This window comes from Panulirus ornatus, chromosome 66 (assembly GCF_036320965.1).
Source record: "Panulirus ornatus isolate Po-2019 chromosome 66, ASM3632096v1, whole genome shotgun sequence".
NCBI lineage: Eukaryota > Metazoa > Arthropoda > Malacostraca > Decapoda > Palinuridae > Panulirus > Panulirus ornatus.
The window spans coordinates 14,111,653-14,138,277 of record NC_092289.1 but is presented as its reverse complement, the minus strand read 5'-3'; the positions used below and the strand labels follow the sequence as shown (position 1 = coordinate 14,138,277).

General features: G+C 43.6%; 1 protein-coding gene across 1 annotated transcript in view; it reads left to right on the top strand.

The window, feature by feature from the left end:
* The window catches only part of LOC139746906 (cubilin-like), a 132,886-nt gene that overhangs the window by 100,110 nt on the left and 6,151 nt on the right, over positions 1-26,625 (top strand). Inside the window, exons 28-54 of the mRNA XM_071658586.1 lie at positions 530-726; positions 1,117-1,285; positions 1,636-1,817; positions 3,872-4,040; positions 4,401-4,582; positions 4,740-4,901; positions 5,720-5,837; positions 6,324-6,409; positions 6,943-7,079; positions 7,732-7,865; positions 8,501-8,737; positions 10,413-10,600; positions 12,187-12,388; positions 13,408-13,608; positions 14,146-14,298; positions 15,429-15,613; positions 18,156-18,293; positions 18,757-18,962; positions 19,228-19,412; positions 19,584-19,802; positions 20,144-20,290; positions 21,546-21,754; positions 22,156-22,224; positions 22,379-22,493; positions 23,630-23,821; positions 25,177-25,277; positions 26,290-26,460. Coding sequence (XP_071514687.1) covers positions 530-726; positions 1,117-1,285; positions 1,636-1,817; positions 3,872-4,040; positions 4,401-4,582; positions 4,740-4,901; positions 5,720-5,837; positions 6,324-6,409; positions 6,943-7,079; positions 7,732-7,865; positions 8,501-8,737; positions 10,413-10,600; positions 12,187-12,388; positions 13,408-13,608; positions 14,146-14,298; positions 15,429-15,613; positions 18,156-18,293; positions 18,757-18,962; positions 19,228-19,412; positions 19,584-19,802; positions 20,144-20,290; positions 21,546-21,754; positions 22,156-22,224; positions 22,379-22,493; positions 23,630-23,821; positions 25,177-25,277; positions 26,290-26,460 — 4,454 coding nt within the window. The remainder of the gene's footprint in view (positions 1-529; positions 727-1,116; positions 1,286-1,635; positions 1,818-3,871; positions 4,041-4,400; positions 4,583-4,739; positions 4,902-5,719; positions 5,838-6,323; positions 6,410-6,942; positions 7,080-7,731; positions 7,866-8,500; positions 8,738-10,412; positions 10,601-12,186; positions 12,389-13,407; positions 13,609-14,145; positions 14,299-15,428; positions 15,614-18,155; positions 18,294-18,756; positions 18,963-19,227; positions 19,413-19,583; positions 19,803-20,143; positions 20,291-21,545; positions 21,755-22,155; positions 22,225-22,378; positions 22,494-23,629; positions 23,822-25,176; positions 25,278-26,289; positions 26,461-26,625) is intronic.

Sequence of the window (26,625 nt, the reverse complement as noted above, 5' to 3'; positions counted from 1 at the left end):
ATATATATATATATATATACATATATATATATATATATATATATATATATATATATATATATATATATATATATATATATATATATATATATATATATGAGCTGTTGTCTTCCCTTATCACAAACAGCATTGAAGAGACCAAGTGGTGTCTGTAGCTGTTTGAATTCCTTTATATTCCCTTGTCTTCCTTCACTCTGTAACATTAGATAATGTGAAAAGCGATCACTGGAAGGTACAGATTCGGTAGTCTCTGCCAACAGTGTGTATGCAAATGGGGATTATGGGGACAGAAAACATTCTCATTTCTGTCCTGTTTGAGGTTTATTAAGACTTTGGCAAATATCCAGTGCAATTTATCCAATGACCGTGTTGATTCTTATGGATCCATATACTTGTTTTTTCCTTTATTGGCTTACCATTAGAGGTCGGGGGGGAAGAGGATGCTGTACAACACATCTCCCCAGACGGACAAAAGACTTAAAAGTGTGACTCATTCTCTCTCCTTCTCTCTTCCTTCCTCTCTTTGTAGACTGCAACCGCGTCCTTCGTGGACCCCGGGGAGTGATCACCACGCCCAACTACCCGAACCCTTACCCACACCGGCGCAACTGCACCTGGATCATACAGGTGCCTTTGGGCAACTCCATCAACGCCTCCTTCAGCGACTTCGTCTTGGAGGAGTCTCACGACAGCGAGACGGGCCTTTGCTTGTATGATTACGTCGAGGTGAGTTTGGTGTTCTCGAAGTACCCCAAGGCAGGATGGTCTTCACAGTATCTATCATCTATGTTGGATATTAACGTCACTGAGGTCTATTGTGAAGTATCTGTCATAGATGGTCAATGGTTCTATAGTCTGGACGTCATCTATGCTTTAGATCCTATTCGGCTCGAAAGGAAGTGATATTGTTTTAGGTTTGACACGATAATGATGAAGAAAGTTTTAGTTTTTCATTCATTTTACAAATGAAAATATTATTCAGAATATTTCTATCGCTGTGTTAGACACACACACACACACACACACACACACACACACACACACACACGTGGACAGATGTCCACGTCATGAGTAGAATTCTGCCAATAAAAACCTTCACCTGTCTGGCTTCGTCAGCTGCGGGAGGGTAAGCAGGGAGACCCCAGCAGGTCTCGCCTGGGCCACTACTGCCGCGAGCTGCCACAACCTGTCGCCACCTCCACCGCCATGAACATCCTCGAGGTGAACTTCGTCAGTGACGTCTCGGTCGCGGAGAATGGCTTCCGCCTCGAGTGGATCATCAATGGTCAGTGGAATGAAGAAAGACAGAGAGCATCTTGTACATGTGTCAAGTCTGTCAATATGGATGAGGGAACCCTGAGCTCTGCAACTCATAATCTCCTTTGACTATTAGGCCAGCATGTGTGTCCTTTGAAAGGCCAAGCATTTAATTCGCCCTATGGTGTCAATAGATAGATAGCTAGATGGCCTATCTTCCTCACTTGTAGGTTTCCAGTACTAACACCAAACGTTACGTTCGAGAATCAGTTCTAAGTCAATGATCTAATAACCTTCGACTTCACCACAGAAGCTCTGTACCAGTGTCTTTCATCTAACTCCCTCATGTGTTGCTGGAATCCTCGACTGTTCTTGCAGGATGCGGCGGCAGACTAACCAAACCATCGGGTAACATCGTCAGTCCAGGATACCCGAATCAGTACCCAGTCAACACCGTGTGTGAGTGGCAGATCCGCACACCTCCTGGGACCAAGGTGCAAATCACGATCCACGACTTCGAAATAGAGGCTTCCAGCGAGTGCTACTTCGACGTGCTGAGGGTCAGTTTTCTTTGGTGGTGATCGTTGGTAGATGGTTTATAGGAAACTGAAAACTATAATTCGATGTTTTCTCTTTTCTGCTTATAATATATCTATATAATTTTCTTCTTCGTCCTGTAGATTCTACTATGATACTATTATACTCCTGTTCTACAATGATGTCATCTTGTCCATAAACGTGAACTGTGTGTATTGACTTTATCCCATATTCAGCAGCTGGTGTTCAGGGGAAACGATCAAGATTATGAAGGACTGTGTGACTATTTTCCCCCGTATATTGATGCCAGGCGCCATTATATACATGACATATTGACGGAGTTGGACACGATAATTCTCTCATCCAACTAAGAAAGGCGACATCATCGCTTCTTTTTTCTGCCTTTTCCCCTCAACGGCACTGTTAAGTTAATCGACGACATTAAGGCATCTTACGTCTTCTTTTTTTGCCTCACTAATGACACAAACTCGTCTCCCTGGACCTGTTCTTCTTGCCGAGATCAACCCTCATGGTTGCATGGAGTCGAACTTTTGACTCCAGAATATATCAACCAAAACTGTATTTCACAAATCTTTTTGACTTTGTGTTCTCCTCAGGTAAAGAATCTCTTTGTTTGACTCTGTTCTCCTCAGGTAAAGAATCTCTTTGTTTGACTCTGTTCTCCTCAGGTAATCTCTTTGTTTGACTCTGTTCTCCTCAGGTAAAGAATCTGTTTGTTTGACTTTGTGTTCTCCTCAGGCAAAGAATCTCTTTGTTTGACTTTGTGTTCTCCTCAGGCAAAGAATCTCTTTGTTTGACTCTGTTCTCCTCAGGCAAAGAATCTCTTTGTTTGACTCTGATCTCCTCAGGTAAAGAATCTCTTTGTTTGACTCTGTTCTCCTCATTCTTTTTACCGTTGTTCTCATCAACTTTCCCAATACTTTCTAGAGAATACTTTCCCAATATCTTCCATAACTTCTTTCCCAGACTTGTTTCGCAACCGAACTCGTCAACTTGATCCCTCCAAAACAGAAATATCTAACCATCATAACTACATTTAGTAAGTTTTTTCAGAATCACTCCTCAAAAACCACTTTCCTAATAACACCATCCATAACAGCTTTCGTCACAACTTTTTTTGAACCACTTCCCGACACATGGAGCCCCTTTTCATAACAGCTTTCACAATCTTCCACAAGCACTCTCCCTAACACCTATGATTTCTCGCCAAGCAAATACCACGGTCCTCCACTGTGTCAATACATCCTAACCACTCTCGCCTCAACCTTTCCCCACAACTATTTTCATACACATTGTATAACCTACCTCATCATTACCCTACATACAACCACTCTTTTCTACTCCTTTTACAACCTCTCTCTCTCTCTCTCTCTCTCTCTCTCTCTCTCTCTCTCTCTCTCTCTCTCCCACAACAGTTTCCACAGTCTCCCCGAAAATGGCCTCCACGAAGCCCTTGCAAATAAGCTTTCGCAACGTTTTCCAGTATCATCCTCCAGGTTCTTTCCTGATCCTCACACTCACTTTCCCCATCGCTTTCTTGACATGTTCCACGACGCTTTCCTAGATAAGTTTCCTAGTATTATCTTTAGGCTTTTCTCCATGGAGCCTTCCATACCATCTTTGGCCAAAATGTTTCTGAGAGTCTCGTCAACAACAGCTGTATGACCTCACCCAACTCTCCATGACACTTGCCTAACATTTTCCTCAACATTGTCTCTACTTTTACTTCCTTCGATGTTCTTTCCAGATGTTTTCCATTTTTTTTCCCCTCCAACTTCCTCGTACTTTTCTGCCATCATCCACTGAATTCTCTAACCATCCTTCCAATCTTGCCACACTCTCTCACCATTGCCTCAAAAGTTTCTTAACATCCTAACACGCCTCTCGACCAAGACATCCTCCGAACATTTTCCTACTTCCTCTCTCAAAATAGACTTCTCATACATGAAGACATCCCCTTGAACAGCATCTTGTACGTTGGTTACCCGAACACCATCGACGTAAGTGATCACATTATCAGCCTGTTGATGTCGATGGTTCATTCTTCCTTCTGCAGGTGTATGGAGGCGAGGATAGCACGTCGCCCCTCCTGACATCGTTGTGCCACCAGCAGACGCGGCCCGTCGTGGTCACCTCGCAGGGTAACAACGCCCTCGTCACCTTCCACAGCGACGTGAACATCAGGGGCAAAGGCTTCAATATCTCCTACAGCAGCCTTCATGGGGGTTAGTCCTCAGTCTGATATTGTTTATAGTAAGCCATTTTGGTCTTCTCTCTTACTAGTCTCTAGATCAATGGGGAAGGAATGGAAAACTTGTGACATATTTCTCATAAGACTTGGTCTATCGTGGCGTCTACCAGGGTTTGAAGAAAAGACCAAAAGATCTGTACAGTAAGTATGCCAACAGCTCCAAGACTTATGCTTATGATAACTAGGTGTCATTAAGTATGTCAACAGTTACAAGACTTATGCTTATTATAACTAGGTGTTCGTTATCAGATGTATTCGCAAGGTCAAGGGAGAATGGAGCAGGGCAATATCATCATGGGACAGACTTAGACACTGAAGCCGGGTGTGTTCACAGGTTGTGGCGGGTTGTTCACGGCGCCACAGGGCTCCATCCACTCTCCGAACTACCCGCATCTCTACGACCCTCACTCCGACTGCGTCTGGACCATCAGGGTCAACCCACAGCACGTCGTCGTGCTGAACTTCAGTGACTTCGATGTGGAGCCCAGCACCAACTGCTCGTATGACTACCTGTCGGTGAGCTCTTCTTTCTCATTCGCCTTTTGTTTTTGTTTTCATTGCAAGCAATATCACTAAGGGAGTTTATAGGTGTATCAACTACACTCAGTCTCTTGTTCAGTCCCCGTTTAATGACCTCTCTCTCTCTCTCTCTGGATGGGTCCTCCTGGTGCAGGTCTTCGACGGGGAGGACGAGGACGCCCCGTTGTTGCTGCAACACTGTGGCGCCTCCATGCCGACCCCTGCCCTGCTCCGCTCCTCGACCAACGTCCTCACCGTCAGACTGAAGGCCGACGGCTCCCTGGGCGGTAGAGGTTTCTCAGCTAACTATTCCTTGGTAAGCTGCTAGTACACAGGATCAGACATTTACCTACATGAACGAAGGGCATAATTGTACCATGTGCGACCTGTGTGTGTGTGCGTGTGTGTGCCACACTATATATATATATATATATATATATATATATATATATATATATATATATATATATATCTTTTCTTTTTCTTTCATACTATTCGCCATTTCCCGCATTAGTGAGGTAGCGTTAAGAACAGAGGACTGGGCCTTTAAGGAAATATCCTCACCTGGCCCCCTTCTCTGTTCCTTCTTTTGGAAAATTAAAAAAATGAGAGGGGAGGATTTCCAGCCCCCCGCTCCCTTCCCTTTTAGTCGCCTTCTACGACACGCAGGGAATACGTGGGAAGTATTCTTTCTCCCCTATCCCCTATATATATATATATATATATATATATATATATATATATATATATATATATAGCCGTCTCAGCTAACATAAAGAAAAAAGGTTGACAGATGATTTTTGTCTCTGATATATGGAGCATAAAAAAAGGCATTTCTTCTCACAGATATGACGTCAGTCAGCCGTGCTAAAACAGATCATAACATCCTCTCTTACGCAGCTTAAGCCACCACACAAACACCGCTTCAGCAGGAAGTACACTGCTCAAATTGTACTCAGTAGCAGCTTACATAGATAACCTACTATACAAACTCTACTTCAGAGCTACCTTACCTCTGTCTGTCTCGTAAGGTTATCTTAATTATAAGATTACTCATAAAATTATAATGTAGTGAAGCAAGTAGCCATGACGTGAGGGGGCGAGAGAATAAAATGCATCTTGCTGTTGACGTAGGGTTGTGGAGCGACCCTGCAAGTGAACCAAGAGGGTAGCGGGGAGCTGGTCTCGACTCACTACCCGGACCTCTACTCCCTTGGCCTCAACTGTTCGTGGCATCTCGTCGCTCCTTCAGGTTAGTCTCCTCACTAAAAGCGTTCACGACCCTTCGTTGATATGAGTGTGCATGAGTGTCTTAGTTCGCTAGGGAAAATGGAGTTCCCAGTGGTGGTTGTAACACAGATGGTGAAAGGTGGGAGAGAGAGATGCTCGTAACATTGGTGCAACACAGGTGTCGAGAGACGAGACAGTTGTAGTAATTATGGCCACAGATTGTTAAAGGACGGGATTGGTTGTACCACTCTCGTAACACAAGGAGTCACAGTGGTGTCACACGTAACACAGGTGCTGAGCGGTGGAGTAATAGAGTCGTGGTAACACAAGCAATAAGCAGAGGAGTGATGGTAACACAGTTGGTGAGGGCAGGTGGCAAGTGGTTAAGGGAGGGTGGTCAATGCTTTCACAGAGGCTGTGTGGTTGGGGGAGGAGGTTTGGTGGAGTTCATGATGGGTTGCACGGATGATGAACGAATGACACAAGTGCCTACCTTTATTTTCAACAGGTAACCGAATCCATCTGCATGTAGTTCACCTCGACTTACACTCAAACTTCTGGGACAATACAAACTGCACCGCAGGGAATTTGGGGGTAAGTCGCCATGAGAGCTTTTTATCAGAGTATCTTCCTCTCTTATCTCTCACCACCTGCACTCTCATTCTCCAACAGTCAGTCTAGAGCAAAACATTCTCTGCACTGACGCCAATTTGGCCATTTCAGCAACACTTGCATGTCTTTGTAATAGTAATATCACATATATATGTTTTTTTTTCTTTTTACCTTCACAAGATCAAGCCTAAAATATTGGAACTTGTGTCCATTCATGGATGACTTTAAAAGCTAACTTAAGTCACCAGACGTCAGAAAAAGTATCGCTTTCATAGCTGATCAAGTGCCTCATTCATGTCGTGGTTTATTAACACACATTTGCAAAAAAAAAAAAATATATAATGAGTCATTTTTAGAATATCTTCATGCCAGTTCTTGAATGAGACGATCCATCCCATGTGTAACCAAGAACTTAAACAGTATGTCACCTTAAGAAAACATTCCTCTTCTTACTTTCATTCTTTCTTCCATTTTCGTGAAAGCTAATTACCTTTTCCTTTCCTCCCTGAGCTAAGGTTCGGGACGGTGGGCAGCTGGACTCCCCAGCAATAGGTATCTACTGTGGGGAAGCTCCACCTCGTACCATCTTCTCCTCCTCCGAATACCTGACCGTCACTTTATTCAGTCGATATGGATTACACACCAGCTTTAGGTAAGAGTCGCTCCATTGGCCTCGTTCTGACTCGCCTCGAGATATATTCTGAGTAAGGGACTCATTTTCTCATAATTACGGGTATCTTTTGACTCATCGTGAATAAACCATGCGAGGCATAATCATAGATCAATTATTCATCGTCTCAGATGGGCATCCTGGACATATTCATGGGTAGGGTTATTCATCATGAGTCGTGGGACAAGACCAAATGTGAAGTAAACAGATTCCCAGAAGATCTCTATCTAGTTACTGGTAACCTGTCCACTGGTATTGGTAACCTATCGAGTGGTTATAAGAACTGACATCATTATACTTCGCTCTCGGTACACTCTATGTCCCGGGCTTTCGGCTTTGATCTTTGCTCGTCTGTGTCCCACCCACCCCAGCTATAGTTTCTACTCGTCTATGTCCCACTCCTAGTTATAGTCTTCGCTCGTCTATGTCCCACCAGCTGAAGAAGGTGCCTGTCCCTATTGAGACCGTATATCAAGCCGAGTCTGTGAACGTTGCTCGGTTCTATTTCCCTATGTCCCATCCCACCTAGACCATTGTGATCGGCTCTAGCTACGCCGTCTGTCACACCAAAACTCATTCAACTTGCCTAGTAGCTTTGGTATGACCTGCACCATCTCTGGTTTTTTTTTCTTAGGGCTGTGTATAGCGTGATGACCTCAGCGTGTGGGGGCGACCTGACCTCAGTGATGGGAGAGCTGGCCAGCCCACACTACCCAGAGCCTTACCCAAATGAGGCAGACTGTGAGTGGAGCATCATCGCTGGACCAGGTACGTCCCAAGAATGTCTTCAGGATGTTTGCATATGGTGACTGTTTGTGTGTTGTGAGCTTTGACACGTGCTACCCCGTCTTGTGTATATGTCTCTTGTCTTTACTCCTGTGTATAATTGCACATGTACACACACACACACACACACACACACACACACACACACACACACACACACACACACACACACATATCCTATGTCTAACCCAGGTATCCCATTCATCGACCAGCGCCAGGTTGAGTGTAGGCCGACTGCCTCTCCCAGGATTCAAACCCATTTAAGTCCAACCCCGGGCTGGCCCGGTCTTATCTATGGACAGCAACTCTAACCATTAAACCACAGAGGCTCGTGCTTGTGTGTATATGTGTATATGTGTGTGTGTGTGTGTTGTGTGTGTGTGTGTGTGTGTGTGTGTGCAATGGAATTTGGCGTCTTTCAGTTGCCATGCACTTAAATGTTCTTTAGATGTTGAGACTCTAATAATACATCCCCCACTTGGAAGCAATCCAGCTGTGGTCAATGCTAAACGGGAAAGTTTGACACCGACCCTAAGGAAGACGCGTTCCTAGTGAGTCTTCTGACACTCTGATGCCTCGTATAATCTCCCTCCCTCCTTCCCTTTTCCTCTCAACAGGCAACCGGGTACAGCTGAACTTCGAGGTGTTCGACCTCGAGAACTCCGACAACTGCAACCTGGACTACGTGGAGGTGCACGAGAAGGACCCCACAGGTCGCCTGCTTCTGCATAACTGTTCTTCGCTAAGCGACCCGCTGCCGCCGTCCATCGTAGCCCACCACTCCCTCTGGCTCAGGTTCCGCTCCGACGACTCAAGTTCTGTCGGCCGGGGATTCCTAGCCTCCTACAGCCTTTGTAAGTGTCTCAAATATGGCTCATATGATTCCATTCAACATGTGATTTTTCTATGCATGTGGCACGACATGTTTCTTGAAGACAATCCACCTCATCAGGTGCCAGTGCTTAACAATGTCGTCTAAATCCCAACATCACACTTGAGTCCCGCTATCCAGTACCGATCTGTATATCCCGCCGTCCAACACCAATCTGTACAGACCAACCACTGTCCGCTTTGTCTGGCAGGAACTGTTGTAAGGGAGAGTGATCAAGGGGGGGTCACGTGGCGGGGGTTGACCTGGGTAGCTGGGTGTATCTTGGACAACCTTTTTTTAGTGTTTTCGTGTCTTGTCAATTCTCTCATAATGACTTGGTTAATGTTAGGATGGGCTTTAAAATTGCCTGGGGACTCCCAGGCAATTTTAAAGCCCATCCTAGCATTAACCAGATCAAAGTCCTTAGTACTAGCAATTAAGACAGATTCAATGACGTTGTGTGTGGCATAATCAGCAGAGGGGTGTAGAATAACGGGATTTTCAAGATCTATGGGATGATCATTTTCATGGTAATGTTTAGCGATCGCATTTTTGTGGTCATCCCTGCGTACTGCATGACGGTGCCAATAACACCTCTCCGTTACAGTTTTACCAGTCTGGCGTACATAAACATTTACATGCCTGGCATCTGACGGCGTAAACACTCCCAATTGTTACATGATTTGGCCTACTATTTATTAAGGTCTTACTGATGGTGTTATTGTACTGGAAAGCAATATTGCAAACACTTCATTTTAGAACATGTCTTAGATTAGCCAAGTTGTGGAAATAGGGCAACACTAAACATTTAGACCTCCTTATTTGTCACATTTTTGTTACAAAAAGCGTAAAATGTCTCCCCAGCTTTCCAGTTAGCTTTGTTCACAGACCAGTTGGGATGATATAACTGCTTAAAGATACGTCTTATATGACTACATTCATCTACCAGGCCTATGGGATCACATATCCGTAGTGCTCTTAAAAACATAGACATAACTACAGACAATTTCATAGAAGGAATCATGTACTGAGAAATAACGAAATATATCTCTCACAGTGGGTAGGCTTCCTGTAGATTCTAAAGGATAGATGATCAGATTCTCTATCTGTCCACACATCTAAAAAAAGGGCAGTTTGCCTACTTTTTCCAATTCCATCATAAATTTGATAGTGGGGTGGATGTTATTTGAATCAGTATAGAAAACATCACAGTCTTAGGGAGGATGGCCACAAGGACATCTAAACCAGACTTTCGGATGATTATTGATTGAAGTTAGACTTTCAGTCTCAAGATATTTCATAAATGAATGACTAAGAATAGAACTAAAAGGGTTTCCCATGGCAAGACCAAATTTCTGTCTATAAAAATGTTCCTTCGTCATCTTGGAAAACATTATTCGAAACACGAAGCTTAACTAAGTCAATAAAAATCTTTATGGGCAGAGGCAAGTCAGGGGCTGAGATCGGGCTATTCCTTCCTCCTTAGATGTGTGATGGTTTCATTTATGGGTACTTTAGTGAAAAAGGAAAACCTCACAACACAACTAATAATGAGCTTATGATCAGACAAATCAATGAGAGAGCTGAGATGGTCAAGTTTAATTATAACCAAATGTCGTTTGCACTCAGTGTGCTCAAGTACTCTTACCTCCCTGCAGTGTTTGGGAGCGAGATCTATGGAACAAGCGGAGAGGTGGTGTCTCCAATGTACCCGGTCAGGTTCATGAGGAACGAGGACGTGAGGTGGCTCATCAGGGTGCCGAGAGGAAAGTACGTCTCCATACGGATCCTTGACTTGGATGTTCAGGGAAATCCCTTCAGTACTGACTGCGTAGCTTCGCTAGTGGTAAGCTGTTCCTTTTGCATGATACTTCAGTTTTTCTCCCCAGCCTTGCTCTGTAAGTCCTCCGGCGACTAGGGCAAGCCCACAAGAGCTAGATAGACGCACTCATCATGGCATTAAGATTTAAGGTATATTACCCGGAGGGTTTCGACTCTATTCTGTAAGAGAGAAAGGAGTAGAGATTTCTTATAACATGACCTATATGGGAAGTATAACCTTTACATTGTCCAGGAGACTTATTCTAATCCTACAAGATGGCTCGGTGAAACCCACAGGAGTAAAACCACCCATCAAGCGAGAAGAATTTAGTGAATCTACATGAATGCTACGCCGTGAACAAGACACAGACGCCTATGTGAAAAGAGATACTAGACAACTTGAAAGATTCAGAAAGAATCTAATTAAACAGACAATTATCTGTGCATTTCAACAACATATATATATATATATATATATATATATATATATATATATATATATATATATATATATATATATATATATATATATATATATATATATATCCCTGGGGATAGGGGAGAAAGAATACTTCCCACGTATTCCCTGCGTGTCGTAGAAGGCGACTAAAAGGGGAGGGAGCGGGGGGCTGGAAATCCTCCCTCTCATTATTTTTTTTAATTTTCCAAAAGAAGGAACAGAGAAGGGGGCCAGGTGAGGATATTCCCTCAAAGGCCCAGTTCTCTGTTCTTAACGCTACCTCGCTAACGCGGGAAATATCGAATAGTTTGAAAGAAAAAAAGATATATATATATATATATATATATATATATATATATATATATATATATATATATATATATATATATATATATATATATATATATACAGCGGTCATTTCATTTCTACTTGGACTTTGGTGTTTGATCATGGAATGGTTTGGGTAGGATGGGGGAGGGAGGTGGTCAGGTGATGTCGCACAGAAGTGAGTGCCAAGTACGTTGAAATGGGATTGCACTGGGAGGATCTTTGACTGTGTAAGTCATGAGTATTTGTGGTTGCTAAGCAGCCGGTGGTTGTTCTGAGTGTTCTGTTTTTGTGCGGTTTGCAGTTTTGTTGTGCTTGAGAAACAGGAAGACCAGACAGGCGAGGCATAATGTAGAGTGGAACAGATGAATTGTTCATAGAGGATGTTAAGGGATTCTTTGTCTTGTCCAAATATAGTACCAGTTAGTATTTTGTGGAAACTGGGTTTGCGTCTTGCTTTTGTGTCGATATTATTGGTATAGGGGAGTGAAGGTCTGTGTCGCATGTGTAGCCTAGAAGGGCAGGCGTTTTGTTCAGAGAGAGAGAGAGAGAGAGAGAGAGAGAGAGAGAGAGAGAGAGAGAGAGAGAGAGAGAGAGAGAGAGAGAGAGTCTGTCCATTCAAGGTGACTGAAGGTTTGTGAACTGGATTCGCGTCTGTCTGGGGTTAAAAAGAGTGACTGAAGATGTTTATGGAGATACAGACATTCTGTTAAGGGTGAGCTACTGTTCCAATGGTGTTGTATGTATGTATGTATGTCAAGCATACGTCTTTCTGGGAATGGTCAAACTTCTCAATCTAACTGAAGTTTTTTTTCCTTTTTCAGTTTTACAATGGACCTTCAGCTGAGGTCTCGCCAAGGTTAGGAAGTTTATGTGGGCACGTGCCACCGCCTGAACCACTGGTGTCGTCTGGCAGCACGGTCCTCGTTGTCCTTCACGGCTCCCAGCACAACTACGGCAGCTCCAGATTCCGATTCCAGTTTGAGGCTGTCGACACAACGGGAACTCCCGGCCAGACGCAGCTGGGTATGATATGAAACAACCTATGATTATTATGGAAATCTAGAAAAGTAAAAGCATTGATCAAAACCTTCTGGATGCTCAGTTGCCTTCTCATGTAGCAGTTACATAAACTTTTCCACTGGACCAGCTTTATATAGGGCTATTCCCCCTCTCCTATTAAGCCTTTATCCCCTCAATCTTGCTTTCACGTAGAAACTGCTCTTGGCGTAATCTATGTATATACTATCTACTCAAGGGAACCATTTCATAGTGCTTTGACAGCTTAGAGGATGCTTGTCACGACCACCAGGTGGAACCAGAGATCAAGGAGTATAGTGATGATGTGGTGTACATCTGGGTGATGTGTGTGCAAGACAGTTAAGAAGTCAAAGTTCAGTGTTTTCAGTGTGAAAGATGCATCGTGGGTATGATGGGTCCCACAACATGTTAAACCTGTGTCTATAGTATCGTAGAGATGGATGGTTTATCCAGAACACGAAGGAGAAAGTGTCGCACGTTCATGACTGAGGAGTTAAGTTTCCGATGGGTGTGTGTCTGGCGGGGTAGCGTTTAAGACTGCATAGGAGGAATGGTTTTTTTAATGACTGTCCAGTCATTACTCAGTGTATATGCTTAGTTAGCATCACATTTGCTTGGGGAAGGCATAGGGTGGGGGGAATTTTTTAGGTCAGATTGCTGACGTATGAAGCAGAGGTGGTTTTGTCATTTTTGCTTAGGAGTTTGTGGTTGGTTCTGGTGTGTTTTGCGAAAAATTGGATTCCAAGCATTTTGAAGCGAGAGTAAATGGGAAATGATTTTGTTTCATTGTTCTGGTGTTGAGTTTTTATGTTTGCAATGCAGCCAACGAATGTTCTGGGGACCTTATCTTGTGTACCTTGCAATTTTGCTATGTTTCCCTTCAACAAGGTAGATTACTCAGGCGGGTGAATCGTAGCTCAGAATGGAGCAGGATGAACTGTTCCGTCTGGCCTGTTTCGTTATAAAGGATTGATGGTCATGAAACTACTTCTTCTTCTTTCCAGACACCAACAGCTGCTCCTTCCAGATAGATCTGAACAGCACACTTACCTCGTTCAATAACCCTGGGTATCCAGGCTACGCCAACAACCTCGACTGCGAATGGATCTTGCAGGCGCCGCCGCACGAGAGAGTGAAGATCTACGTGACCTATGATCTAGAGGAGAGTTACGACTGCCACTATGATCGCATCATGGTTTACGACGGTGAGATCTGGGACGATGGGTGTCCAATCACAGTTAGGGTTTGGCTTCTTCAAGACACTAAGGGACTTACTCTGTCACTCTTCGACTGTAGGAAGATTGTTAGATACCCTGTGCATTTCCCCCCCCCTTTGACTTCTTGTCAAGAAGCTCTGCTGTTTTCACCTCCCCGAGCTGAATTGCTATTATCTCGCTGAGAGAAAAGGTAGAGTTAAATCTAGCCGCTTGTTGAAACAACCTAACAGGTAGGGTTAAGACTCATACCTCAATGTGACAACATAACAGGTACAGCCACGCTTAACTGTGACAACATAATAAGTATAGCAACGTTTAACTGTGACAACATAACAAGTACAGCCACGCTTAATTGTGACAACATAACAAATACAGCCATGTTTAACTGTGACAACGTAACAAGTACAGCCACGTTTAACTGTGACAACATAACAAGTACAGCCACGCTTAACTGTGACAACATAACAAATACAGCCATGTTTAACTGTGACAATCCTTCTGAAGTCTGCAGGTGTATTTTGGCAGGTGTGGAAGGGACGAGGAACTGGCTCCTGAATGAGACACTGTGTCTGCGCGGCCAATGGCGTCATTTCACCTCGAGCGGGAGGTTCCTGAAGATACGTTTCAGCACGGATTCCTCCGTGACCAGAAATGGATTTACGGTTTACGCCCACGCAAGTAAATATCCTACATCTTCTAATCCAGGGTTTCCCTCAGAGGGATATCCTATGATGCTTTTTGCGAGGCTTTCAGTCACTTGGGAATGAGATGATGGTAGTGTAAGGAGAGATATTTTTGCAGATGACACATATTTGAGGTTAAAGGTCATTTCTATTTCTTCTGGATTTGATAGATTTGAGGCTTTTAGTCACTTGCGAATGAGATGATGGTAGTGTAAGGAGAGATATTTTTGCAGATGACACATATTTGAGGTTAAAGGTCATTTTCATTTCTTCTGGATTGGATAGATTTGATTACTGCCTGCACTGTTTTCGTAATGTCTTTCCACACATCGAAAAAATAACGTACCAGATGCTTTTCTTATTCATTCTTTTGTGACTGATCTTATTACATCCCCTTTTAAGTTTTGAGGCTCATATGCCATTTTAGGAAAAGTATTTTTTTCTTTCTTTTTTTTTTTTTTTGAGGAGGGGATGGGTGCTGAACGGCAGTCATACATCGTATCGGGGTTGAGTATGTATGTAAGTGAGTAAGGTAGAAAAATCTTATTCTGATGAAACCGTCAGACATCATCTCTACCAGACATCATCACTACCAAACGTCTGCTACACAGGGGTCCTGCCTGTTATACAGGGGTCCCGGGTTCGATCCTGGCTGTTGGAGGTTTGTATGGTCTATGAAGGTGCGCGTTCCTATGCACTTTGTTCGTATTCATATACCTCCGCGTTGTACAGTTAGGTTCGGTAAAATGCTCTCTGCTGGATATGTGCGCCTGTTGGGATATGACCGGTGTAGACCCCGTTGCTCACCAACGTGAGACGAAGGGTATTCGAGTACATAGTATTCGAATAGTTATTTCCAATTAGCCAGGAATGCCTGTGGCACAGGGGTCGTCCCGGGTTCGATCCTGGCTGTTGGAGGTTTGTATGTCCTATATATATATATATATATATATATATATATATATATATATATATATATATATATATATATATATATGCACAAATAACTGGATAAAACTATAGTAGACAGGATGGAAGTACTATACAATCCACCTTCCAGTCTTGTACCACATTACCTGACATATATAACCAGGAGCCTCACTAACTGCCGTGGTCTTTCTACAGTGTGCGGCGGCTACTTGTTAGACACTGAGGGTGTCATCACTAGCCCTTACTATCCTAACAACTATCCATCCAACGCCGACTGCCACTGGATTATCAAAGTCAGCTTAGGCAAGACCATTCGCCTGGAATTCGATGACTTCAAGGTCTTGAACACGACCCCAACATGCGGTGGCGATTACCTAGTGGTAAGTTATCTTCTGAGTTAGTCTCTTTTTTTTTATTATCTTATTGGTTTTCACTTGCGAATCATCATATTCACGATATCGTTTGGCGTTAGAAAGGCTACGACTATATACTGAAAGAGATTTAGGGGAGGAGTGAAGGGAAAATGTCCAACGGCTCATGGAATGGATGAAAGAGCAAGAATGTTGAGGGAAGGTAGTATTATAAAGTAATATTCAATTGTCTTTGATTAACCAGGAAGGCACTTGATCTCTGTTTTCTCAGCCCCTGGGTGCTTGAAGTGTCTGGGATTGTGAAGGAGGAGGTAGAATTCATTAGTCTTAAAAGTGCGAGTATGACTGGAAGGTCAAAGGGTTAAGAAGAGGAAAATATTCTTACATTATGCGGAGAAAAAAATATATATATGCATGACTGGTAAAGCAAAGAAATGCTGAGCTATATCTGAAAAAAAAAAAAAGATACATTCAAGTGAGTTGAGTGATGAATTGATATCGTAGTGGTTCATGGCTCTCACACTAGAAAGTGATATTAGGAAAAAATTACTATTATGTACAGACAGAAAATGAATTACCAGACTATTACAAGGGGATGTTAGCTGGTAAAAACGCTAGCTGGTTTTCTGGAGCGCCGTGATTATCCTCTCCACTGCACATATCGAAGCGCCTTTGCTTCCTGACATCTTTTTATCAAACTATTCTTCCATCTTTCTTCCCATTCTCTCTTTATTTCAGGTACCCATGTCTTTGCTCCTTTATTGTAAATTTAAGAGAACCCTCTCACCACAAGGCCTTGTTTCCTGGCTATTGATCTCCATTTCCCAGTCTATGTTACTATGGAAATTGGTGAGGTGGGTGTACCTTCCACTATCATGTCTCCTCTTAATGTCTTGTCCCTTCTCTGCTCTTTAAATGTCCTCATTTGCCACATAGTCAAACCTGAGCATTACACCACTGCCACAACCAATGTTCATCTTGGTATGCTTGAAGATAATATCGATAATAATGGTGAATCAGTCCCAGTCATCCTAGTACACACACTGATATGGTGGTATCGGAAATTTTCTTTTATTTCCCTTTAATACTGTTGCCATTGAGATCCAAATTCCCCTCGCCTGTCTATTTATGATTGAAATCGTCCATTATCAGTACTGTACCATCTCTAAGAAGTGAGTGTTCTACAACTTTATGTACCAGCCTGATTTTTCCTTCCTTGTTGTCACTGCATGCATGTTCTAGATCGTTGAACTCTTTCAGAGGATAGATAATATAAACACCGCAATGTCCTTCTTTCCTACAGTTACACTTCTCATCATCTAATTGCCTGATTGAGCCATCTTCTACTGTTCCTTGGAACTCAAGGTCATCTTTTATCAAGAGGGTCAACCTCTCCCAACCTTCGCCTTCTCTTTCTCTCCATACAGTCACGTGTCTCTCTGGACAAATCAGATGAAATACTGTAAATTTTGTTTCCAGGGCTCTCATGGTATCGTCTGCACTTTCCCTGATACGATCCTTGAATTCCAGCTCCTTACCATTCACTGTCATCTAATCCAACAACATTTGAATGCATTACTTTCAGTATGACATTCTAGACAGCTAGCATTCCAACCGTCTATGCAGTATTGGAAGGGCTGCTCCGTCCTCTTGCCTCATTTGGCATCTCCAGTTTTTTGTCCTCTGACTGTATTCCTTCCTTCTCTCTCTCTCCCCCTCTTCATCTATCATATCTGACAAAATCCCATTGAATTCCACGTTGTCGTCGTTTCGTATCTTTCCCAAGTACCCCTTGGGTTAGAGGACTGAGTCAACTGTAACGATAACTGGTACCACCTTACGAACTGATCATAGCCAACAGTTCTTCTCCAACATCTTATCACTAAAATCGCATCTGGTAATTCCTTAACCTCCAGCAGCATTTTGATAGACAATTGTTTCTTTCTTTCCCATGGCTTCCTTACCTGGTATATGATCTTTCGAGCCAGAAATGACCTGTGGTTAAGTCTATCGAACTCTTGCTTTACTTATCCTTCTATCTTTGGTGCCACCCAGCACCCACTTGTCAGCTGGATCCTACAGTGTTGAAATGTCAACCTTTGCGTCTCTGAATTTAAAGATCTTCCCTTTCAGCCAAGAAGCCACACTGGCCCTGCATGCTCTGTCCTCCTACAAGTCTTTCGTCAACTAGGCCATAGGTTTCCTTGGTGGTTACACCTCCAAGAGTACAATATCATTCTTTCTACAGCTTCACTTCGTTTCCTGTGTCTCCCTTTTTGTACCAACCCGTGTGTGTGTGTGTGTGTGTGTGTGTGTGTGTGTGTGTGTGTGTGTGTGTGTGTGTGTGTGTGTGTGTGTGTGTGTGTGTGTGTTTTCATCTAATCATCGTGTGATTGTACTTGTGTCTGTGTACATGGCTAAGTCCTCACTAGCTATGGTTCATCTCTGCTATCCCTTAGCCACAGTAATGTTGTCCATCCCCAAGTAATCATAGGACCTTACCTTTACTTCCTTCCGTCAGTGTCTTAACGGCAAATATGACTCTCCACAGATCCGTAATGGAGGCAGCGAGTCTTCGCCGTTCCTGGGTGAGGGGAAGTTCTGCGGTGTGGCCACACCTCAAGTCAGCGAGAGCACCTCGAACTTGCTGCGAATCTCGTTTGCCTCCGACCAGGCCGACTCAGCTAAGGTAAACCCGTCGACCCCGTGTTACACCAGGTGACCCGTCTTTTATACAGAGAGAGATGAGGAAGGATGGCTGTCCGATGAAGAGGGCAGGATTCTAACATAAGAGAGAGATAGAATTAAGATAAGTGTTTCGATGGAGAGAGAGAGAGAGAGAGAGAGAGAGAGAGAGAGAGAGAGAGAGAGAGAGAGAGAGAGAGAGAGAGAGAGAGAGAGAGAGAGAGAGAGAGAAATAATTGCACTTATAGATTAGGTGGATATATATATAGGTAGATGAATAGATTTTTAGATAGATAGACATAAGTAAAACAAGAGATGTTAGGCACAGATAAAGACACATCGTATTGCCTAATGCCTACTAACACTCTCCTCTTTTTCCCCCCCCCACACTCACCTCCTCCTCGACCTCGCTCGTGTGTGTGTGTGTGTGTGTGACCACCTCCCCACCCACTTGACTGCACCTCCAGGGATTCAAGCTGAGGTATTACGAGCAAGCAGACGCCTGCGGAGGTGCGCATCACCTGGCGGCGGAGCTGCCAAGCGTCATCATCACCTCGCCCAACTACCCAAACTCGCCTGACCCTTACACCGAGTGCGCTTGGGTCGTCATTGCACCTCCGGAGAAATCCATCTCCCTGCATTTCCAGGGACATTTCGAGATACCGGCTCAATAGTGAGTTCCATTTTCCATGTCGTGAGGCAGCCAGGAGAGAAAATGAGTGGCGGTTATGACCGGCGCGGTCATGTCATTGATATATGAGAGTTATAGTATGTGTATTGCACTGACCTTTACGCACACACAGACACACACACACACACACACACACACACACACACACACACACACTTTGGTGTTACAAGCGTCCTCGCATACACATAAAAGGTCACGTGTATCTTCATCCTCTCACATACACCCCTGAACGTGCACCCTCCCACAGTGGTGAGTGCGACCAAGCCTACGTGGAGGTGCGCGACGGAGGGACGATCCTTTCGCCCATTCTGGGGAAATTCTGCGGCACGACCATCCCAGACACGATGCACGGCACGAGCGACGCCCTCTACGTCCGTTACTACAACAGCATCAGCGACCACCACGCCGGCTTCAAGGCTGAGGTCGCCATCGGTACGTACTCCACCAAGGTCCAACTTTGCAACCATCTTAAGGAAGGCTGCAAATCGTCGATCCTGATGGATTCGCTTTTTTCAGTCGAAGTCACGACGCAGGCAGAATGTAATATGATCATCTTTCATCGAAGTCACACCTGAGTTGGGCTAATCTTTTCTTCCTCCGCAGATACCTGTGGAGGGACTTACAACGCATGGGATACTGGCACCATCTCGTCCCCGGGATATCCCTCGGCTTACGCGGCCGACGTCAACTGCACCTGGAGGATCGTGGCACCGGTGGGCCACTACCTCACGCTGGCCTTCACCGAGGTGGACATATTCAACCTCGCCGACAACTGCACCAGTCCCAGAGGTCTTCTGCAGATACGAGAGAAGAACGCCACCGGTATGAAACCACTCCATTCCATTATATGGTACTTGATTCCTTGTAATCCGGACCGAGACACATTCCCTTTGATTTCCTATTGTTTCGAGGAAATGGGACTTTCGCATTTATTGGTGTTGCAGGATCTAACATGCTACTCTCTGATACCCAAGTTCAGTGGGACTTGCGTCGAACTTCATTGTTCATGATGCCTTCACAAAGACAAAACCCTTTAAGCATCTTGGTAGACAGTGGTGCACTTCAAATTCAGTATCCTCAGGCACAATGTATATATACATATAATTACATACGTGTGTGTGTGTATATATACATATAGACTCTTACGTTCCCCTGTTCTTCAGGTGAGGTGTTGGCTTCTCTGTGTAGCTCTGGTGAGGAAGTGCTGCCCGTGTACACCGCGTCTAATGAGGCTTACATCACCTTCCGTGGCGGTCCCAACCCCGCCAATAGGAAGGGTTTTCTCCTCACGTTTACCAAGAGTTTGGAGGGTAAGATTTACCATTTTCTAGCCTCGGATATTTTAACTCTGGAGAAACTGTCAAACTCCTTTTTTCCCTGATGTATGTTTAGTACTGGATCTCATTTCACAGTCTTGTAAAGATTTTGATTGAGCTACTTTTTAGTCATGTGTGGAAGAGTCAGTGACGGATATATATATATATATATATATATATATATATATATATATATATATATATATATATATATATATATATATATATATATATATATATATATATTTCTTTATGTTAGGTTGGTCGATACGGGTTGCTGAGGCCCTGCCTAATCAAGGCCATCCCATTAACTCCGTTTGTTTTTCATACATATTCGCAATTTCCAGCCTTAGCGAGAGACCGTTGAGAACAGAGGACTGAGCCGTAGAGGGAATATCCTCACTTGGCTCCCTTCTCTGTCCCTAATTTGGAAAACTGAAGAAATAGGAGGGGATGATTTCCAGCCCCCGCTCCCTCCCCTTTTATTCGCCTTCTGCGACACGCAGGAAATACGTGGGAAGGATTCTTTCTCCCCTATCCCCAGGGATATATAGCGTTCTCCATTCACTATAGTGTTTTTAAGTAAGACTCACAACCGTCACCTACCCATTGCATCACTAAAGTAATCTCGGATCATCACACTATCGGGGTATTTCACCGTCTTCACTGCAAAAGGAGTCATACTGGTTGGCATCTCCTGCCTCCTCACCTTCCCCTGCCTTACACCACTGCTGCTTAATCTAGTCCTTGTATTTCCTTTGTAAATACGAGTCGTTTACTGGTGATTTCCTTCGTAAGGAAGCAGTACCCGCAGTAAAACCTTAGCCGTATATCATTTTTGAAACCATACGATAGACGAACGTTGTTAGAGGACACTGTATATGGGAGGCGAAGCTGAGCTGCCCTCAGCACTACATCACGTGCATGTGGTTATACTGCAGATGAACTGTCACTTTCGCTGAAGTTGCACCTTCGTCCTTGAATGAAAAGAAGTATAATCGCGCTGAGAAACTCACTCCAGAGGAGTCCATCATTTCCATGTTACCGATTGGAGCGCAGGTTTTAAGCTGCTGGAGCCCATAGAAGGTGGGTGGGTGGGTGGATCCTGGGGCTTTGTATCATTGAGAGAGAGAGAGAGAGAGAGAGAGAGAGAGAGAGAGAGAGAGAGAGAGAGAGAGAGAGAGAGAGAGAGAGAGAGAGAGAGAGCGAGCAGGTGTGTTCCTATGACAGCATTGTTTTGGTACCTCAGAGTGTGGAGGCGACATGGTGGGAGCAGAGGGCGAGATCTTGTCTCCCGGGTACCCACATGGGTACTCTCACAGGAGGGAGTGCCAATGGGTCATCACTGGACCCCCAGGGAAGAGGATCAAGCTCGAAGTTCTCGACTCCGACTTAGAGGCAAGAGACTACTTTTACCGCGACGGAGAAACGTATCACGGTTGCAGGGATCGTCTTCGGGTAAGTAGTCAACTTTGTGATTGTGAGGTCGTCTGAAATAGAAGAGCCTTCATGATGTAGCTTGCTGGTGGTAATATTAGGGAGGTGGTGTAAGAAGAGATTGAACAAGGTTGGAGAAAGAACTGCTCCTTGGAGAGCTCTACTGTAGAGTTGAAGTATCTGAAATTGGTCAAACATATTTTTTTCTTTTTTTTTTTTTTTTGGCCATTGTTGTAGAAGACGGTGGCAAATACGTTCTGTGTGACGATATGTCAGGGGAAGGGCAAGGGGAAGAGGGGTTAATGCTAAATGCTTTGTAGACGTTAGTGTTTAGGAGCACTTAAATACTTATGAAAATAATTGCGTGAATCCTTCTCATTCAATATGCTCCCTCTCCTCATGCAACCATTTCATCTGTTCAGTTCCAGAATGGCGATAATGAATATGCACCGGCAATGTATGGAAACATTGCCCACTGCCGTATGACTCCTGTAAGTTTCCCTTATCTTTATACTGTATCTTGTCATATCATAGACATTGCTGATTCAGCATCAATAGTGAAGGAAACGTTTGGTATGATATCACTAGTTGTTATTTTTCTTCTTTTATGTCCTTCTTTCAAATGTGGCGTTGCCTTACCTGCAGGACTCTCAGCGGATCTTCACCTCCAGCATGAACAAGTTAAGAGTGACTTTCTTGACCCTCGGCCATAGCCATGGTAGAGGTTTCCGACTGCGCTGGACCTCTGAAGACCCACAGGGTAAGTCTGAATTTATACAACTGACGCGAAATATATATATATATATATATATATATATATATATATATATATATATATATATATATATATATATATATATATAGGGAAGGATCACAATTTTGCACGAGATCAAGATATTCCTATGAGTCCACGGGGAATATGAAACACGATAAGGCTCCCAGGTGCACTTTCGTGTATTAATCACATCATCAGGGGAGACACAAGAGAGAAATATATATCAACTGACTTATATTTCTCTCTTGTGTCTCCCCTGATGATGTAATTATTACACGAAAGTGCACTTGGGAACCTTATCGTGTTTCATTTTCCCCGTGGACTCACAAGAATATATATATATATATATATATATATATATATATATATATATATATATATAGTGTGGTTGAGAGAGCAGAAGAGGGTGTATTGAAATGGTTTTGTCACATGGAGAGAGTGAGTGAGGAAAGATTGACCAAGAGGATATATGTGTCAGAAGTGGAGGGAACGAGAAGTCGGAGGCCAAATTGGAGGTGGAAGGATGGAGTGATAAAAGATTTAGAGCAACCGAGGCCTGAACATGCAGGAGGGTGAAAGGCGTGCAAGGAATAGAGTGAATTGGAACGATGTGGTATACCGGGGTCGACATGCTGTCAATGGATTGAACCAGGGCATGTGAGGCGTCTGGGGTAAACCATGGAAAGCTTTGTGGGGCCTGGATGTGGAAAGGAAGCTGTGGTTTCGGTGCATTATACATGACAGCTAGAGACTGAAGAAGTAGGGTCGTGGGAGGAGCTGTTTCCCCAAAGGGTCTGAGGACAGAGGATATATTGCCTCGGAGGCCGATTTTGATGACCTTCATAAAAGTCGAGTGATGCCAGTGCACTACCGTGCGTTTCTATTAGAGACACAGTGGGAGAGAGTAGCATCGAAATGGTCCCGTCTTCAGAATTCTATCCCCTTCCATGTCGGTTACTATAAGAGAAACAACGCCAATACATCTGTAATTTCTCGCCTATCATTTTGATCCAAAAGACTCGCGCGTCGCCTCTCTCTCTCTCTCTCTCTCTCTCTCTCTCTCTCTCTCTCTCTCTCTCTCTCTCTCTCTCTCTCTCACGCATCATCGTCCTATACCGCAGAGTGCGGCGGTGAGCTAGACCTCAGCGTTGGAGCGTTGGCGTATTCGACCCTTCAGCCAGAGTATTCCAATCGCACCCTCTTCTGCCGTTGGACTGCCAGGAACCCCAACTCTGGAAACTCCTCCCTCTTGATCAACGTAACTCACCTCCAGGATGTTACACACTGCTATATAGGAATTACCATCGAAGGAGGTAACTCACCACAAAGCTATTAGAACGTTCTCCTTTTGACGTCAACTGTTGAATCTATATTTTGGACATTAGTACTACTACAGCTACTACTACTACTACAGCTACTACTACTACTACTACTACTACTACTACTACTACTACTACTACTACTACTACTACTACTACTAATGATAGTAATGATAATAATAATAATGACAATGATAATATTAATGATAATGATAATGATAATAATAATGATAATGATAATAATGATAATGATAATGATGCAGTCATTCGACTGAAAACACACAGATGAGATTTTACACCTTGGGAGGTTATGATAATACCTTGAACCATTAATCGTAAAAAGATCTAATGATTACTGTTATAAGTAGTAGTAGTAGTACTGTTAGTTGTCATTATCATTTAAGTAGAGGTAGTGGTAGTAGTAGTAGTAGTAGTGATGGCAGTGGTAGTAGAAGCAGTAATAATAGCAGTAGTGATGGTAGTATTAGTAGAAGTAGTAATAGAAGTAGTAGTGATGGCAGTAGTAGTAGTAGTAGTAGTGATGGTAGTAGTAGTAGTGATGGCAGTGCTAGTAGAAGTAGTAATAGTAGTAGTAGTGATGGCAGTAGTAGTAGAAGTAGTAATAGTAGTAGAAGTAGTAATAGTAGTAGTAGTGATGGTAGTAGTAGTAGTAGTAGTGATGGCAGTAGTAGTAGTAGTAGAAGTAGTAGTAGTAGTAGTAGTAGTAGTAATGATGGCAGTAGTAGTAGTGATGGCAGTAGTAGTAGAAGTAGTAATAGTAGTAGTAGTGATGGCAGTAGTAGTAGTAGTAGTAGTAGTAGTAGAAGTAGTAGTAGTAGTAGTAGTAGTAGTAGTAGTAGTAGTAGTAGTAGTAGTAGTAGTAGTAGTAGAAGTAGTAGTAGTAGTAGTAGTAGTAGTAGTAGTAGTAGTAGTAGTAGTGAAGGCAGTAGTAGTAGTATAGTAATAGTAGTAGTGATGGCAGTTGTAGTAGAAGTAGTAGTAGTAGTAGTGGCACTATTATTACTATCATTATTACTGATATCATTACCAATTATCATCATATCATACTGGAATATCATCACAGTAATCCTTGCAATAGTGTTACAGTCATCATATCATAGCTTGGTGATGCTAGTGCACGTCAGTCATGTCCCAACTGTCCAACTGTCGTGATTGCTGGTCTGGAGGCCACAGTGTGCCGTAGCTTCACAAGTGACGGCAAACTTAGTGACAACAGATCAGTGTGTCGTCCCTTGAAAGCGAGCAGTGAACCCAAGTTTACACAGTGTGTGTGTGTGTGTGTGTGTGTGTGTGTGTGTGTGTGGGTTTTCATCTTTCTCTGCCAACAGTGAACAGCGCTGGGGAGGTAGTCCCGGTGAAGAAGGTGTGTAGTTCCGACGACCTCGGCCCAGTGGTTATATTTCACCCGGCCTTCCGGATCACCTACGCTGTAAGTATCGCTCCCTCCTCTTACCTGACGAGTTTCTTTGAGAGGGAGATGTGGCACGCAACTAAGGCTGGGTGTGTGTCATGCCATCAGTTAAGGTCTGTTTCCATGATTCACAAGTCTAATATGCTCATCCCTCATAATGCTGTGGTTAAGAGCTATAGAATCCACTGATCTGGGTGAGATCAGAATGAATCATCATTCTATTTCCAAGAGGGTGGTAGAAACATGCCTGAGAAGCGGCGAAAGAGGAGTTAATGAGCGATCTCGCCGTGGCTTTCAAAGGTGAATGCATGTGGTTATTTTCGCTGTTGTTACTCGAGACTTCTTCAGGTAAGTGAGAGTCTTGATGTATCAAGCACTGGACGCTGTATCATGTGTTGTATGTACGAGACTAACGAGCACGTCTTATTGTGATGTTATTGTGTGTGCCGGCACGGGATGTATATATATACAGGGGCGTGGCACTTGCACGTCTCTAACATGCTTCTTTGGAGGTACATTAAGTCTCTCTCTCTGCTGTGGTTTCGGTGCATTATATATGACAGCTAGAGACTGAGTGTGAACGAATGTGGCCTTTGTTGTCTTTTCCTAGCGCTACCTCGCACGCGCGCGGGGGGAGGAGGGTGTCATTTCATGTGTGGCGGGGTGGCAACGAGAAAGAGTAAAGGTAGCAAGTATGAATTATGTACATATGTATATATGTATGTGCTGTGTATGTATATACACGTATACGTTGAAATGTATAGCTATGTATATGTGCGTGTGTGGACGTGTATGTATAGCTATGTATATGTGCGTGTGTGGACGTGTATGTATATACATGTGTATGTGGGTGGGATGGACCATTCTTTCGTCTGTTTCCTTGCGCTACCTTGCTAACGCGGGAGACAGCGACAAAGTATGATAAAATAGAATATGAAAATAATATATATATATATATATATATATATATATATATATATATATATACACCCTTAATGCTCTGCTAAAACGTTCTCTTTCAATCCAACAGAAGTACAAGTTCTCCTCCTCTGCGTGGAACCTAACTTATGGTGTGAGCCAGTGTGGTGGGAAACTGTACGGACCTCAAGACGTCATCACCTCTCCCAGGTACCCGGCCCACTACCCGAACAACGTCCACTGCGGCTGGCTCTTCAGCTACAACGAAGGGGAGCAGATTGAGGTAATGATACTGGATCTTTGTTGTTGTCTTCAGGTGGCTTACTGATGTATACCGTACGTGTGTGTACATGCTTGCCGCCTTCCTCTGTGTGCACAGCTGTCAAGTGTCACGGTATCATGGATGGATGTGAACGTTTGTATGGTTTATGAAAGTGCGCGTTCCTAT